This window comes from Staurois parvus, unplaced genomic scaffold (assembly GCF_062004578.1).
Source record: "Staurois parvus isolate SC_StPar_1 unplaced genomic scaffold, SC_StPar_1.0 ptg000064l, whole genome shotgun sequence".
Classification (NCBI taxonomy): domain Eukaryota; kingdom Metazoa; phylum Chordata; class Amphibia; order Anura; family Ranidae; genus Staurois; species Staurois parvus.
This window is the reverse complement of record NW_028317860.1, coordinates 5788027-5800919: the sequence shown is the minus strand read 5'-3', so window position 1 is coordinate 5800919 and position 12893 is coordinate 5788027. Positions and strand designations below refer to the sequence as shown.

Genomic DNA, 12893 nt, shown 5'->3' with positions numbered 1-12893 from the left:
CACTGGTGACTCTGAACAGAACAAATGTCTCTCCAACAAGCAGAAATCTCATCAGCATTCCTGGCAGCAATCTTCCTTTCTCTGAACAGGATCAGCGTCTTGAACACCATCAGCTTCACTTAGCTGCATTTCTGATTACGGAAGGATGTTCTCACACCTGAATGGCATTGTATTCTCAGCTCACACACAGCCCCATTCTCCAAAGCATGGCTGCTGTCTCCTCTTCCTGTTCACTCAACTCCTGTGAGAAAACCCTGCCTCTTCATGAATATAGAAGTATCTATGCAGTCTGAGGCTGTGTTAGAAAAACAGTGACATCTTGTGGCTAAACTGCAGAATGTCAGTCAAAACATTTGATTTACTCCAAACAGTGTTCAAACAATGAGAGCTGTTTCCCCATCTTACATCTTCATCATTCGTTTGTGACTTGCTTGGTGTTACCAAACACTCATACGTATACAGAATGCTCTGGTATGTTGATGGAGGCCTTAACACCTGAATGCTTTTGAAAAAAAACTTTAAAAAAAGTGCACATTTCCTTGACTTTACCTAATTATCTCATCATAAAAATATCCATACAAATGGAAATGATTCATATTAATACAACTGATAAAGCTGAACTAAAATATAAAGACAAAAAATGAACACAGCTATGTATTCTATTCAGTATTACATCATTGAAGGTATTTTTAAATGCAAGTACCTGAATGTGACCTGGTATCAGTTTCTTGCAGTCCCCGTATAGCAGAACTCAGACTGGAAAAGGGAGAAGCAGCATACGGAGTCAACCAGTCATGTTGCAGAGTTCATGTGCTGACATGGGAGAATGCTGATAGAAGGCGAAAGCAAAGTGACAGAGAGATAAATCCATCAGTCTGTTGCTTCTCTCACTGGAAAGAAAGGAAGAAAGGTAGGTAGGTAAACAGACAAAGGCCACCAACACAAGCCTCTAGAAGTGTTTCTCACAGAGTTCCACCTAAAAAAAAATAAAAGTCAGCAGCTTCAAAAACTATAGCTGCTGACTTTTAAAATACAGCCACTTACCTGTCCCTCAGTCCAGCAATGTCCTCCCCACCACTGGTTTCACCGGCCATCTTCTCTCCCTGGCACCCGCATCTTCAGTGTGGGCACCCGGTTGTGACAGTTTGCGGCTTCACAGCCGGGTGCCCACTGCGCATGCGCGAGAAGCGTTGCGCTTTGTGAATGGCCCCATAGTCTTCTGGGACATGTCACGTGTCCCAGAGAACTACAGGGAGGGACGGAGGAGGGGGGGGCAACTTCTGCTTCCGATTGCCTAGGCGATCACAGGATAGCAGCGGAAGCGGAAATTCCCGCCCAATCACTGATTAATTTACAGCGTGATAAAGCGTTTTCACAGGCATGGCTCTGTGCCTCACTTGGCTGTACTTTCAAGCTTCACATGTGAGGGGGATCGTGTGATTTTTCTTTTCTCTCTAGCAGCAGAAGTGACAACGCACCTTCCAGCTTTTTTTGAGTGGGATTCCAATTAGGCGTTTAATGCAAATTAGTGCCAGGAAGACGTTGAGCAGATTACTCAGTGATTTTGTTCCTTCAGATAGAGAAGATAGATGATTCACATCTGTTCCTATTGTAAGAGGAGTAGAGAGTGGCCAACCATGAATCCATTACCGATGAGCTGTGATTTCATTATAATTGCAAATTTTCTCTCAAAATTTTTTTTTACTGCTGCAGTGTGGCCCTGACTGACAGCGTTCCTTGAGAAGGTGATTATAAGTGAAATCCATACTCACAGTCATACATGTTTTGTTGTGTTCTCTCTGTTTGAATTGCTTTTATTTTCTTTTATCGGTAAAGTGGTCACACCAGCCTGTAGGACCCATTCCCACCAGTGTGTTGCGTTATTGCGGCATTTATGTGCATTGTATTACTACCAGAACTATTTTTCACATATGTTAAAATCTGCATTTTTTGAATGAATGTAACCCCTCACAAAAAAACTATATATTTTCTGAAAGCAGAGACCCTGGAGAATAAAATGGTGGCAGTTGAATTTTAATTTTTTTTATGTCGCAGGATATTTTCGCAGCTAATAATAAAATAAATATTTTTGGGGGGAAATACATTAAAATTAATTTTAGTGTAAACACAATTCCTGATTTTTTTTTTTGTTGTAAAATGCACTGTGCGCTTTAGCATGTGCTGACCCCACTCTGTCATTCTATATGGCCTACCACTTCATGGATGAATTTCTGCTGTTCCCAGTTGCTTCCACTTTGTTATAATACCACTAACAGTTGACCGTGAAATATTTAGTAGCAAGGAAATTTCACGGACGGACTTATTGCACAGGTGGCAACCTATCATGGTACCACGCTTGAATTCACTGAGCTCCTGAGAGCGACCCATTCTTTCACAAATGATTGTAGAAGCAGTTTGCATGCCTAGGTGCTTGATTTTATACACCTGTGACCATGGAGGTGATTGAAACACCTGAATCCAATGATTTGGTGGGGTATCCCAATACTTTTGGTACTATAGTATATATCTTTGTTTAAAATGTACAAATAAGCAGGCTCTTTGCATTCAGTGTCTCTTTCTGCAATACATTACACAAGATTTATAGAGTTAGGACTGCAGAATATTGGGGTGCCATCAAGAGGCTCTGCAGCTTATGCATGTATTTGCAAATGTGTGCAAACTAAACCCGTTTGTAACTTGAACTGTTAGACAGGACAATTCTGTTGGTTGCAGAATGGTTGGTAAGTTGAGCTAGGAATTTTTGTTGTTGTTTGACATATGTCACCCTTCCATGTGCTCCTTGCTACAAAGGCCAGTTATAGATTGGGGCAGTTGCTGTTTGTTTGTTTGTAATACAATACACGTACTTGCCTGTTCACAATCCTCTGCAGAATATACAGAGTTGCACCATCCAATCAAGACGGCCAAAGACTGGCTCCTCTCCCTGTAAGGATCTGGCGCTGGAGTTAGCCTGTTAGAGAGTAGGTGAACATTTTTTACTTTAGTTATGGTTGCTTCCCACATAACACATATATGCGATGGCAAAAAGGGTGAGCTTTACCACCCAGCGTACTGACTATCGGTAGCTGGCAGGGCTTTCAGAACCTTTTAAAAGGACCACAGGGCAGGTGGTAGGGGTTAAAAGATTTTGTTAGTTTGTTTAAAAAAAAAAAAGCAAAAATGGCTCTGGCAGTGAATTGGTTAATAGCAGCAGAGACAAATCTGCCCCCTCCCCTGCTACACAGGGTTGTGCTGTGTGGCATAGGCATATAAATCTCAGGACTGGGTGGACAGAAAAACAAATCCTTTGGCAGGTAGAACAGCTCCTATATGTGTGCTACATACATGTGTTCAGCTCTTTTACCCGGAGTTCAGCTTTGAATGTGTTTTCTTGTAAATGCAAGCATTGTGAGTACAGGAACGTGACCTAGGAGAGGGAGAAGCAGCAGAAGGAGTCAGTCAATTCTGATAAACTGCATGCAGCATGCAGATAGGAGGAGAGAGCAGAGAGATGAACTCATTAGGGTGCGGCTTCTCCATTCACTGTCCAATCACAGGCTGGAGGAGGGACAAGTCCAGTCCCTGATGCCAGTGACTGGATATTAAGGAAGGATTTGTAATTTAAAAAAAAAAAGTAACTGCCAATGTATATTGTGACGTCAGGAATTATCTCATGCAGACTGACAGGCCCACTTTATTCACACAGAAAAGTGTCAGGGAAGAAGACCTAGAGGTGAAAAATGTACCTAATGAATGAACACAGTTTGTCTCATGGGTCTGTAGGCAGGCAGTCCCTGAACACAGGAGGACTCATGGATCTGCAGGTGGGTAGTCCCTGAAAACAGGAAGACTCATGGATCTGCAGGTGGGTAGTCCCTGAAAACAGGAAGACTCATGGATCTGCAGCTGGGAAGTCCCTGAACACAGGAGGGCTCATGGATCTGCAGGTGGGAGGTCCCTGAACACAGGAGGGCTCATGGATCTGCAGGTGGGAGGTCTCTGAACACATGAGGACTCATGGATCTGTAGGTAGGAGGTCCCTGAACACAGTAGGATTTCTTGGTTTTGACTCAGAAAGTGCATTTTTTATGTCACCCCACAAGTTTTGTATTGGATTAAGACCCAGGGATTGGGCTGGTCACTCCATAACGTCAATCTTGTTGGTCTAGAACCAAGATGTTGCACGTTTACTGGTGTGTTTGGGGTCGTTGTCTTGTTGGAACACCCATTTCAAGGGCATTTCCTCTTCAGCATAAGGCAGCATGACCTCTTCAAGTATTCTGATGTATTCAAACTGATCCATGATCCCTGGTATGCGATAAATAGGCCCAACACCATAGTATGAGTAACATCCCCATATCATGATGCTTGCACAACCATGCTTCACTGTCTTCACAGTGTACTGTGGCTTGAATTCAGTGTTTGGGGGTCGTCTGACAAACTGTCTCCGGCCACTATTATTGCCCTTATTTAAGGAAGGCAGCAAATGTTGTACATGCTGGTTACAGTGCATTTCTCTCTGAAATTCTGAGGAAAATGGGTAGTTCCAGACATTGTTCAGAAGAACAGCGCACCTTGATTAAAAAGTTGATTGGAGAGGGGAAAACATAAAGAAGTGCAGAAAATGATAGGCTGCTCAGCTAAAATGATCGCAAATGCTTTAAAATGGCAATCAAAACCTGAAAGACGTGGAAGTGAAAAACTACCATTCGAAGAATATCCAAAATGGCAAGGACTCAGACAGCAATCAGCTCCAGGAAGATCAAAGAAGGTGTAAAGTTACCTGTGAGTACTGTTACAATTAGAAGACGCCTATGTGAAGCCAAGCTATCTGCAAGAAGCCCCCGCAAAGTCCCACTGTTGAAAAAAAGACATGTGCTGAAGAGGTTACAATTTGCCAAAGAGCACATTGACTGGCCTAAAGAGAAATGGCGCAACATTTTGTGGACTGATGAAAGTAAGATTATTCTTTTTGGGTCTAGTGGCCGGAGACATTTTGTCAGACGACCCCCAAACACTGAATTCAAGCCACAGTGAAGCATGGTTGTGCAAGCATCATGCTATGGGGATGTTTCTCATACTACGGTGTTGGGCCTATTTATCGCATACCAGGGATCATGAATCAGTTTGAATACATTAGAATACTTGAAGAGGTCATGCTGCCTTATGCTGAAGAGGAAATGCCCTTGAAATGGGTGTTCCAACAAGACAACGACCCCAAACACACCAGTAAACGTGCAACATCTTGGTTCCAGACCAACAAGATTGATGTTATGGAGTGGCGAGCCCAATCCCCGGATCTTAATCCAATAGAAAACTTGTGGGGTGACATCAAAAATGCAGTTTCTGAGGCAAAACCAAGAAATGGAGAAGAACTGTGGAATGTAGTCCAATCATCCTGGGCTGGAATACCTGTTCACAGGTGCCAGAAGTTGGTTGACTCCATGCAACACAGATGTACAGCAGTTCTCAGAAACAGTGCTTTCACAACTAAATATTAATTAGGTGATTCGAAGGAAAGCAAAATCTTCAAACATTTTTCAGTTTCTATAGTGAATGTTTGAGTTTGTAAAGAAGAATACAAACACTGCTATTTTTTTGAACAGTCTAATATTCACATTTCTTCAATTTTTTTAGAGGAACAACACAAATTTGATATATTTTTCTTCATGTTTTGATTTGAAATAGAATGTGTTCCCAATGCATTTGTGTGTATGGAAATAAAAGCTATTAGAAGGATTATGAGCTTTATTCACTTTTTTCAACACACTGCTATTATTTTGAACACAACTGTATATACACATATATATACACACACACACCAACTTATTTACTCCCTGGTTAGCTCCCACCTTGACTACAACTCCCTCCTCACTGCCCTACCTTTAAACAGGCTATCCCCCTTCAACCTATAATGAATGCTGCTGCTAGGCTTTTACTCGTTACTAACCAATCCGTGGCTGTAACCCCTCTCTCTGCCAATCCATTGATGAATTTCACCAGCACAACATATAAAATTCAAAATACGAACTACAACATACAAAGGCATCCACAACATTGTCCCCAGCAGCATTACCAGCCTCATCTGCAGATATCCAAATCGTCCTCTCCGCTTCTTCCAAAACATCTTGCTCTCTACCTTCCTTCTTACCTCCAGGAATTCTCCAGAACCTCTTCCATCTTTCTGTCTGTCTTTAGGCAATCTTTGAAAACTCATCTATTTGAGCCTACCCCACCTTCACCTAAAAACTGTACTTCGGCAACCTCCATCAGATCATCGCCAGCAACTATTACGTTTGTACCACCTCCAACCTCCCTTTAGATTGTAAGCGCCATAATATATAAAGCTAAGGGGTTCAAAGAACATCTTCCCAATCCACTGGGAAAAGGAGTGGAAATTTACAGGCATTTTGGTGGACCATTAAACTAATAAAATATGATACACTGCACTAACTATAACACATTCCCCAATATCCTAATGCAGCTGCTGGAACAAACACTCCACAGTGTCCTATAATCTAATGTTTAAATGTGTTCCAGTACTACTCTAACCTCCAATAATACACTTTCATCATAAATTGTATGTACATATATTATAATGTGGAAATGAAATCGGATAACAACAAAATTAATGTGAACAAATTTTAAATAACCGTAGTCCATAAAGTGAATGAATAAACAAGTGAATGAATCAGAAAGTCCACTTGATATATTTTCCACCAATCACTATAATTTCTCCCCTGTGATCTCTGAATTTATTATATAGATTGAAGCTTACCAGAAGATACTGATAAGGGGAGTCAGAAAGCATATTCCCTAGGTATTTTGAAGTTTAAATTCACCCCTTTTGGCATCATTTGAACTGAGAGGTGTAGATTGAAGGCTGACATGGACTAGCTGAATAGAAGAAAAATAAATTTCTAAAAAGTGTTTGGTGGATCTCCAGCCCTTTTATGTGACTGGAAGGATCACTAAAGAAGGGGTACTGTTCGACAGGATACTGATAAAACAGGCCTTTACTCACCTTGTTGATGAAGGGGATCAATTTGGTCTGTGTGTAAAAAGCTAATCAAAGCCACTTCTTGGTCAAGGGGTAAATAGGTCTGGTAAGTAGAGATACTGACATGAGGTGGTTTGATATTTTATTCTGGGTGTATATATATATATATATGCTTTATAATAATCCTGAGCAAACAGTATATGGGTCTGTGTGATTATTAGATTGGAAGGAAGAGCATAATCCTGGAGATAGATTTTGTCACATCTAAAGAGTCCGTGTACGAGTGTGAATCCTTTCCATGGAGAAATAGGCATGATCATCCTGTTTACTCCAAAATACCCAGTTGGGGAATGTGCTTTCTGACTCACTTACCTTGTAAGGGGTCAAGATCTTCTGGTGAGCTTCCATCTATATAATAGATAATTAGAGATTACAGGGGATAAATCCTAATGATTGGTGGAAAATAAATCTGAGTGGACTTTCTCATTCATTCACTTGTTATTCATTCACTATATGGACTATCCTTATTTATAATTTTTTTTTGTTAATTGTGGAGTTATTTGATTTCCTTTCCACATTATTGTATCATATGTACAGGATTTTTGATGAAAATATTATTAAAGATTAGAGTAAGAGGGCTGGAATGCATTTAAATATTAGACCATAAGAGCAGCAACAACCAAACATATAGCTCTGGTATTGTACTTGATCTGTAGTCTGTCAGGGCTGCCAACGCTGTGGGAGGGGGGTGGACACTTACAGCTGGTAAAAGAAATATTGTTGCAGTTTAGTTTATTAGAAAATAGCAGGCTGGTTTGCAATCAAGAATTTGGTTTAAGATTATGGAATGTTTGCTCATTTCAAATTATGATTGGATCTTTTTCAATATGTCACTATGGTAAATAAAAGAATGGAGCCAATACTCTTACAAAGAATTTATTTATAAATCCATATCACATGAAATAAATAGAACCTCTTTGTAGCAATGCAAAAGGTTATAACACATGGTACAGCTGTAAACGTATGTAACAAAGTGTGATAAAACAGCCGCTGATTTTGTAAAGAAAAGGAAAGGATTATGAACGCCACACAATTCCAGTGCAATGAACAGATAAAACACGTGCTGTGATACCAGCTGATAAAAGTTTGAGATCCCAAACCAACCAAACCCAGGAGTAACTGGAATTTTCAGATGCCACTATGATGAGAGTTAAGATATCGTAGTGATCAGTTTTAACTTTGTCTCACTGGCTTACACACAACCCCTGGAAGAAATACCATCCATTGTGCAGAGCTGTAGAACAAACCAATCACCATCTTGATTATTCCAGGTTTACAGTCTCCAAAGAACAATCACACGACTGAAGATCGCAGAGGATGGCGCAATGAAAACTTTTCCATTAAATCACTAAGATCACTTTCATGGAATGGCAGCAAATGAAATAAATGTCTGGCCTTTAAAACAAAGGACTGAACCAAGCTTTTATTACAAAACAAATTGCCTAAAATGTCAGTGTTCCCCAAAACTCCAGTACAAACACTCATTGTACACAGGCCCCATCTCTGCTTGGGCTTTCTCAAATATATGATCCTGTAGGCTTAGGTGCAACATGTAACCTACACAGTCAAATAATTATCCAGTCCTATGTCAGTTTAGCACGTAAGTGCAAAGTCTGCTATGTGAGGGGCTAGGTTTTCTAAACAATAAAACTGGAAGGTAAGGGAGTAGTCCTATCATCTTAGACCCATTCACATTTACACAGGTCTTATCTGATGGTCTAACATATCCACACACAGTTCCTCTCCCTAAAGAGCTTCCAAGTCCTGAAAACAAAAATGCTATAAAACGTGATAGTTCTATACACTTTTATGTACTATATACAATACATAAACCTATATAAACATCTTATGCATGTTTCTTTAGCATACTTTATGAGAGATTTCACAATGGCCACCTGCAGATTTTCAAAATAAGGCTCCTTTCAGACAGTGATCTGATCGGGTCCAAATGTTAGTTTTTCAGATACTCCATATGTGTCCCCTGTCCGCTAAAAAAAAAAAAACAGTGTAAGCAGGTCCATCCCCCTTCCATAGGCAGATCAGATCGGAGGCCAGTAGTGTGTAAACTAACATTTACTCCCAACTGCCCATAGAGCAGAGTGGGCTGTGTCCATGCCTGCTCTACATAAAATGAGCAGACATGGACATGTCATCCATCTACTCTGCTCAGCAGGGGATCAGTGGACAGATCCCCCTGCTGAGCAATCCAGATTTGGCTCTGTGTGAAAGGAGCCTAAAGGCCCAAAGTATGGTGTAAAAAAAAAAGCACCTGGTACAGCACTCAGATTAGTTCAAATAATTGGCAACAGGTTTTTAGCTGATCAAATCCTTAGCTGACCAGATTGAACCAACTGAACCATGTCTGGTCAGCTTTCGTCATCTAGGTTTTATCCTAGAATACCGATGCAGATATGATTACCATACTAAAATGGCCATCAGGCCCAGATATGATGGTAGTGATAGAAAAATAATAAAAAATACATACAAAAAGCCCAGGTCTGCCGATGTGGATATAAAAAACAACCACTGGGCTTCTGGCCTTTCCTGACAAAATACAGAGAACGGATTTTATTTTTAGACAGATTTTTTTTTTTGGCTGATGAGATAAAAATTCAAGCATTTGCATCAGCACCAAATCAAATACAAAAACTGGGTCTGATTTACAAAGCGTATGAACCAGAGCAGGAATAAATCACTCCTAGATTGTAAGCTCCAAGGAGCAGGGCCCTCTAATCCCTCTTGTATTGAACTGTATTGTTGCTGTATTGTCTCCCTCCATAATGTAAAGCGCTGAGCAAACTGTCGGCGCTATATAAGTCCTGTATAATAATAATAATTACAGTGTTCTTGTATTCTCAGGGCCCCATGCACACTGATGTATCAATGCATAATGTGCAGTCCTAGTTGGCCACATGCACTGAACATCTAAATAATGCTGTAAATGTGCCTTCTGCTCCTATAAGGTGTAAAATAAAATGTGCATATCGACATGTTAAGCAAAAAAATGCATATGCAAAGCCCTGTATACTATGTGGTCATAGAAAAAAATGCAAATAGTTTGTCTATGTGCACAGTACAATACAAAACAGTACTCCGTTTACAGTTCTCTGAGTCTTTTACATAGTATGTGTTTTTAATTTTTACAGTCATTTTTAACTTTAGTCCTACATGGCATGTTTATTTAAAACAGACAAACCCCAAAAGATTAGAGAAAATTAAATATTTTATGCAGGACATGGCTTTAAACCAAAAAAAATTGCAGTTTACCAATCCTTAAATGTGGTGGCTGCATTTTTCTCCCTTTATTTTCACCTGATGATCTGGCCAGTAACACATTTCCTATATTATGGCATCTCCACGCCACTGTAGGAGCAACGCAGACACCTTTCGACATTAGCACTGTCAGTCAGGTGATGTTGTAGTGTTAGATGAACTAGCAGCTTTAGATGGACTTCATTAACAAATTAAAGCAGGACTCCAGCTAAGTTTTTTTTTTTTTCCTTTTGGGATAAAGGATTTACATTAAAGATGAAGTACAGCCAAATCTTGTTTGGCTGTACTTCTGCGGATCACAGGAGTGCAGTTAGTTCTGCTAAAGCTTGCTGTTGGCTGATATCACAGAACTGGTTCAGGCTGGGGAAAGATCGCGACCATACGGTCAGGATCCACCCAGGAGACAAGCCTGAGCTAGTCGCTCTTGCCCTCTCCACAACCCAGCATTCCAGTAAGCGTGGGGCAGAGTAGACAGCGGTGACCGTCAGTCAAAGCTCTCTGCTCAGAGCGTCAGGGATAACTGACCGATCAGTTTTCACCCTTAGTCAGGGGGGGACAGATGCAGCAGCAGATGCTGTATCCACCTAGTTAAGTATGATAAAAAAAAATAAAAAAAATACTTCTCTTTTAAAGCTGATAACTGTAAGCACTATTGTCAGAGTTAAGTGGTCTGTTTCAGCAATCTAACAGCCGCTTTTGCTGAACAGCTTTGTCTGTTGAAAAATACCAGATTTACTGGTAAGATTACAAGGTGAAAGTCAGAGAAAATAGTTTAAAAAAGAAAACTAATGCAGTCTCCACATTTAAACTGCAATATATCAAATTTCTGCTTGGATACTGGAGTGTAATTCCATACTAAACACCATAATAAATTCAATCTATATACACTCTGGCATGTGCGCACCTATGTATATTACAATTCTGTGAGCATACCATATGCTTTTTCAGCATTACAGCTGTGCCGCCAAAGGCACATATACTTTAAAAAGATTCAGAAGCTCAATACAAACACAGTGGGTCTGATTTACTAAGGAAAAAGAACTGTTATATGTTATATAGCATTTGTAATAGGAGACCTGCTCTTGCATGACTAGGGTGCAGCCATCTATATGGTGCAATCTTGTATAGTCAAACAGATGTCTTCTATAATGATTTCTATCTTGACCACAGAGGTGAACATGCACCTCTACATACACCCCCAGCTGTTTTACTGCTCCAGGACTGGTGGATATCTCAGTCATGACACAAAAGTGATCAAATATTACAGGATATCATCAAATAATGATAAATTATTATAGGATCTTGAAAAGTGGTTTGAGAACAACTTCAGCACCTGGCCTAGAATGGGTGGTTGAGGTCCACAGTGGCAACTGATTCAATGGTAGCTTTGGGTTTCCTAAAATACTACATCCAGGCATCAAAAGGTGGTTTGAGCAAATTACAGCACTTGTAAATCATCTTCATTGCAGAAGGCCTCATTATGATTTTGCTCTCAACCTATATTTAAGACAACGAGAATAATGAGTCTGAACAAGGAAAACAACAGCAACCCACAGGGACAGCTTATTTGGCTGACCGGTTTAAAAGCCAATGAAAACTCTCCTTACAACGCACACAAGTTACAAGAAAACACAGACATTCTGTTTTGATATTGCTTCCTTGATATGTTGCATTCTCTTTTAAAATTAAAAGTGATTGGTGTTTGATCGGTGTCTATGGTTGGCAAACAAGTACGCCTGCTCAGAGCACATGGTTGAGGTGCTTCCCTGAACAGGTCACTGACACTTAGCATTGTTCTAAAGAGAATTCATAAAAATTACAATTTTCAACTGTTTTGTTTTTAAAATCAATCCAAAAATGTAAAAATCTTTGAGCTAAGAGTACTTTCTCCCCCCAACTAAAACTGCTACATATGATGCAAAATATTATACTAGATTTGCAACATTCTAGGAAAGCATTTTGCCCTGTCTTAATGTTCATATTGCAGAAGAGGGAGTATTTAAAAACTCCTTCAAAAAAATGAAAAAAAAAAAAAAAGGACTGAAGACTGTACATTTGCAAACATGACAGATACTGATTCTATTGGCCTTTCTTTGGGAGGCTCAGTGAGAGAAATTATAGAAGGCCAAAAGGCCATGACAACAAAGCGAACCACATTCAGATCTGCCATGCATTTCAATGCACGTGAACCCTGAACATTTTTGTCCTGAAATTGGGCCTTCTGTGTTAGAGTTCGTTGCAGAGTACATCATGGTTGATGGCGGTGTGGTTTATCTGTCCGGTGCTACAGTCTTCCTCATTTGCAGATAACATAAAGGCAGGTGTAAATGGGAAAAGTTTATGGCAGGCTGCCCGGTATTCCTCATACTGAGTATTACAGCTTCCAAAACTGCCATCAAGCAGGGCCTCCAAGACCTTTGTCAGACTCTGTACAAGAAGAATGGTAAAAATAAGTAAAGATGAAGGTGTTTTGTCAGTTTTACTTAGAACAGCAATATATAAAATACTGTCAAATCAATACTCATGTGATTAAAAAAAAAAAAAAAAAAAAGAGAAGTGT

At 40.0% G+C, this 12893-nt stretch overlaps 1 protein-coding gene across 1 annotated transcript in view; it reads right to left on the bottom strand.

Moving 5' to 3' along the window:
- Nucleotides 1–7920: 7920 nt before the first annotated feature.
- Nucleotides 7921–12893, bottom strand: part of NAA16 (N-alpha-acetyltransferase 16, NatA auxiliary subunit) — a 51545-nt gene continuing 46572 nt past the window's right edge. The window contains exon 20 of the mRNA XM_089668810.1: nt 7921–12760. Within this exon, the coding sequence (XP_089524936.1) occupies nt 12560–12760 (201 nt within the window). The 3' untranslated portion in view covers nt 7921–12559. The remainder of the gene's footprint in view (nt 12761–12893) is intronic.